We start from the raw sequence: 2,497 nt of genomic DNA, 5'->3' as shown, positions 1-2,497 counted from the left end.
TTTAGTAAAAAAAATAAATAAAAATACACATCAGATAATAGCTGTGGACTCTGTTTCATTCAGAGTTCCTGCTGTGTTTCCTCATGTGTTTAGCTGTAACTAGTTATTTCATGCTTAATAAGAGTCAGTGAGTGAATTAATGGATGTCTGTCTTGTCTTTATGTGGTCCASTGATGGACTGGTGAACTTCACACCGCCCTCCTGCTCTGTAACAGCTGCAGATTGGCACTAGCTCCCTACAAGCCTGCAGACAAAGAAAATGGATGGATGCTTATTAGAAGGCTCATGTTACACCGTCAGTGTGCAGGAGKAGAGGCAGAGCACAACACAGCTCTAGTGCTCAGATCCTGGTCCAAAAATACAATATATTGTCTGTAAAATAGGAAATTATGRCCAAAAATTGAAGAGAGCATGTTATATCTAGATTTATTTTACAGTCTGTTCTAACCTCAAACAGTTCGTTGTAAGGCTCATGTTGGACTTGTTTTCAGGAATGCGTATATTTCTGTGATATGAAGCGATGAAACTTGTCCTCAGGTTTCTGTATTGCTGATTAAAGAGTTTTTTATAAAAACAACTGTGTCTGCACAGGTCGGACCACTCGTCTTCTTCCTGCTGATCATCAAACGGTTTCTTCTGTTCAAGATCCTGCTAAAGCCAGAGGATGGAGGTCTGTTTGGGTCTGCTGGTTCTGACTTCTGTGTCCTTTCAGGCAGCTGTTGGTAAGTTTGACTGGTTTTGTATTGGTGGATTAACCCAGCTTGTCTGCCTCTTGGAAGGTGCAAAAATGTCATTTTTTTTTAGCTTATTTTAATTTAAAACTTTCTTGAGCAGTTACATCTGTACAGTCTTGTGATAACTTTTTACTTGTTGATATAAATATATTAACCAGGTATTCATCTTCTTTTTGTAGTATGTGAGGCATACCAAATAGAGTGTCTAACCTGTTCTGGACAGGGCTGCATGATATCAAGAAACTGTGATAACAGCTTAATGCTGCGATGGTGGGGTGACTTACGATGAACAAATACTGAAGTCTGCAGTGTTCATGTCTTTCTGCTCTGTGTTCAGAGAAAAAAAACAACTAAAACATCATTTCAACTCCAACGTGACAGTTTGATTTTAAAAAGTACAGTAGAGCCAGCTGCTGTGTTAGCAGTGAAACAACAAACTGCAGGTGAAACAGTTNTGTGAGGTTAGCCTTAGGGTTTGTGGTCAGGGTTAGGATATAAAATTACCAAAAAATGAATGGAAGTCAATGGACGGGCCCCACAAGGATACAAAAACAGGTTTGTGTGTGTGTGTCGGGGGTAGGTGGCAGTGAGACAGGGGCGGGGGGTTGTGGCAGGGTGGGAGGGAGACTGGGGGTGTGTGGGGGTGGTGAGGGAGGCAGCACCTGCACCTCCCGTCTGTTTCGCTTCGACAGCAGAGGCCCACAATAGGACACGCAAAAATAAAAGCTGCGGAATCACAAAAAATAAAAAGCGGAACTTAGTCTTCACYGCCTTCAAAATAAGAGTTTTGCATTTTGATGAAAGTTGTATCAAACKAATGCCTGGATAAATTGGTTAATGAGAGATAGAAGGATAAAAGATTAATYGATTTATGATGACTGGAAAAGTAAACAGATGAGTGTGTGGATACACGGACAGACGGATGTTTTACGCTGTAGGATTCGGACCGGAAGTAGTTTGATTACGGCAGTAACCTGACGTTGGAGCGAGAAGAAGAAGAAGGTGAGTCACAGAAACCAAGGGAGAGAGATGAGAGAGTTGATACGGACAGAGGAGCAGGGAACACGGCCGGTCTGAGTCTTTTGAGTGTGAGTCACAGCAGGAGGACAGCAGGAACCGGACTCCATCAGCTCCGTTAGCCCGCCTCCTGCGCACCAGCAGCGGCTTCACACCGCTGGGAGGGAGGGCTCTCCTCACATCAGGTAAACAAACATCCTCCATCCTCCTACTGATCCTGGGTCACTCTGCGGGCTCCCGACCTGCTCCCCGGCTTCTAAAGCCGCTGTTTGACGCAGTGGCTGTAAAATAATYYCCAAGCCCCTGGGCCGGAACATGTGTTCCTGTCATTCACCTCAAACATGTCCATGTGCAGCTGTCCTGATGTGACTCTGTTTCAGTCTGCAGTGTGTTCACAGCCCTGCATTAAACCCCTCAGACCGGATCAGACTCTGGCCCAGGTCGGTCTGAGGCTGGGTCCAGTCTGCAGACCTGCAGGGATGGTCTGCTGCAGGACTTTAGGATCAGTAAAGTCTTTATTTACAGGAGTTTAAAAAGCTCAGAGAAAGTTAGACTTTACAGCACTAAGTGTAAAATTAAATGTTCAAAAATGTCAGAAACAAATTTTCATCATTTAGCTCACTTTCTGAGTGTGAAATCCTGAAATGTCATTTCATTTCATTGTGTTGTTGTTTAGCTCACTGTTCTTGCATTTGGCTAGTTATTACTAAATGTTACATTTTAATACTAAATGTTGACAGAAAATA

At 43.3% G+C, this 2,497-nt stretch overlaps 1 protein-coding gene across 1 annotated transcript in view; it reads left to right on the top strand.

Moving 5' to 3' along the window:
* Positions 1-567: 567 nt before the first annotated feature.
* The window catches only part of LOC106534469 (contactin-2), a gene marked incomplete at its 3' end in the record, with an annotated part of 33,563 nt that continues 31,633 nt past the window's right edge, over positions 568-2,497 (top strand). Inside the window, 1 exon segment of the mRNA XM_014031116.1 lies at positions 568-722. Within this exon segment, the coding sequence (XP_013886570.1) occupies positions 665-722 (58 nt within the window).

This window comes from Austrofundulus limnaeus, unplaced genomic scaffold (genome assembly GCF_001266775.1).
Source record: "Austrofundulus limnaeus strain Quisiro unplaced genomic scaffold, Austrofundulus_limnaeus-1.0 Scaffold1179, whole genome shotgun sequence".
Taxonomy (NCBI): Eukaryota; Metazoa; Chordata; class Actinopteri; order Cyprinodontiformes; family Rivulidae; genus Austrofundulus; species Austrofundulus limnaeus.
This window is presented reverse-complemented; position numbering and strand designations above follow the sequence as displayed.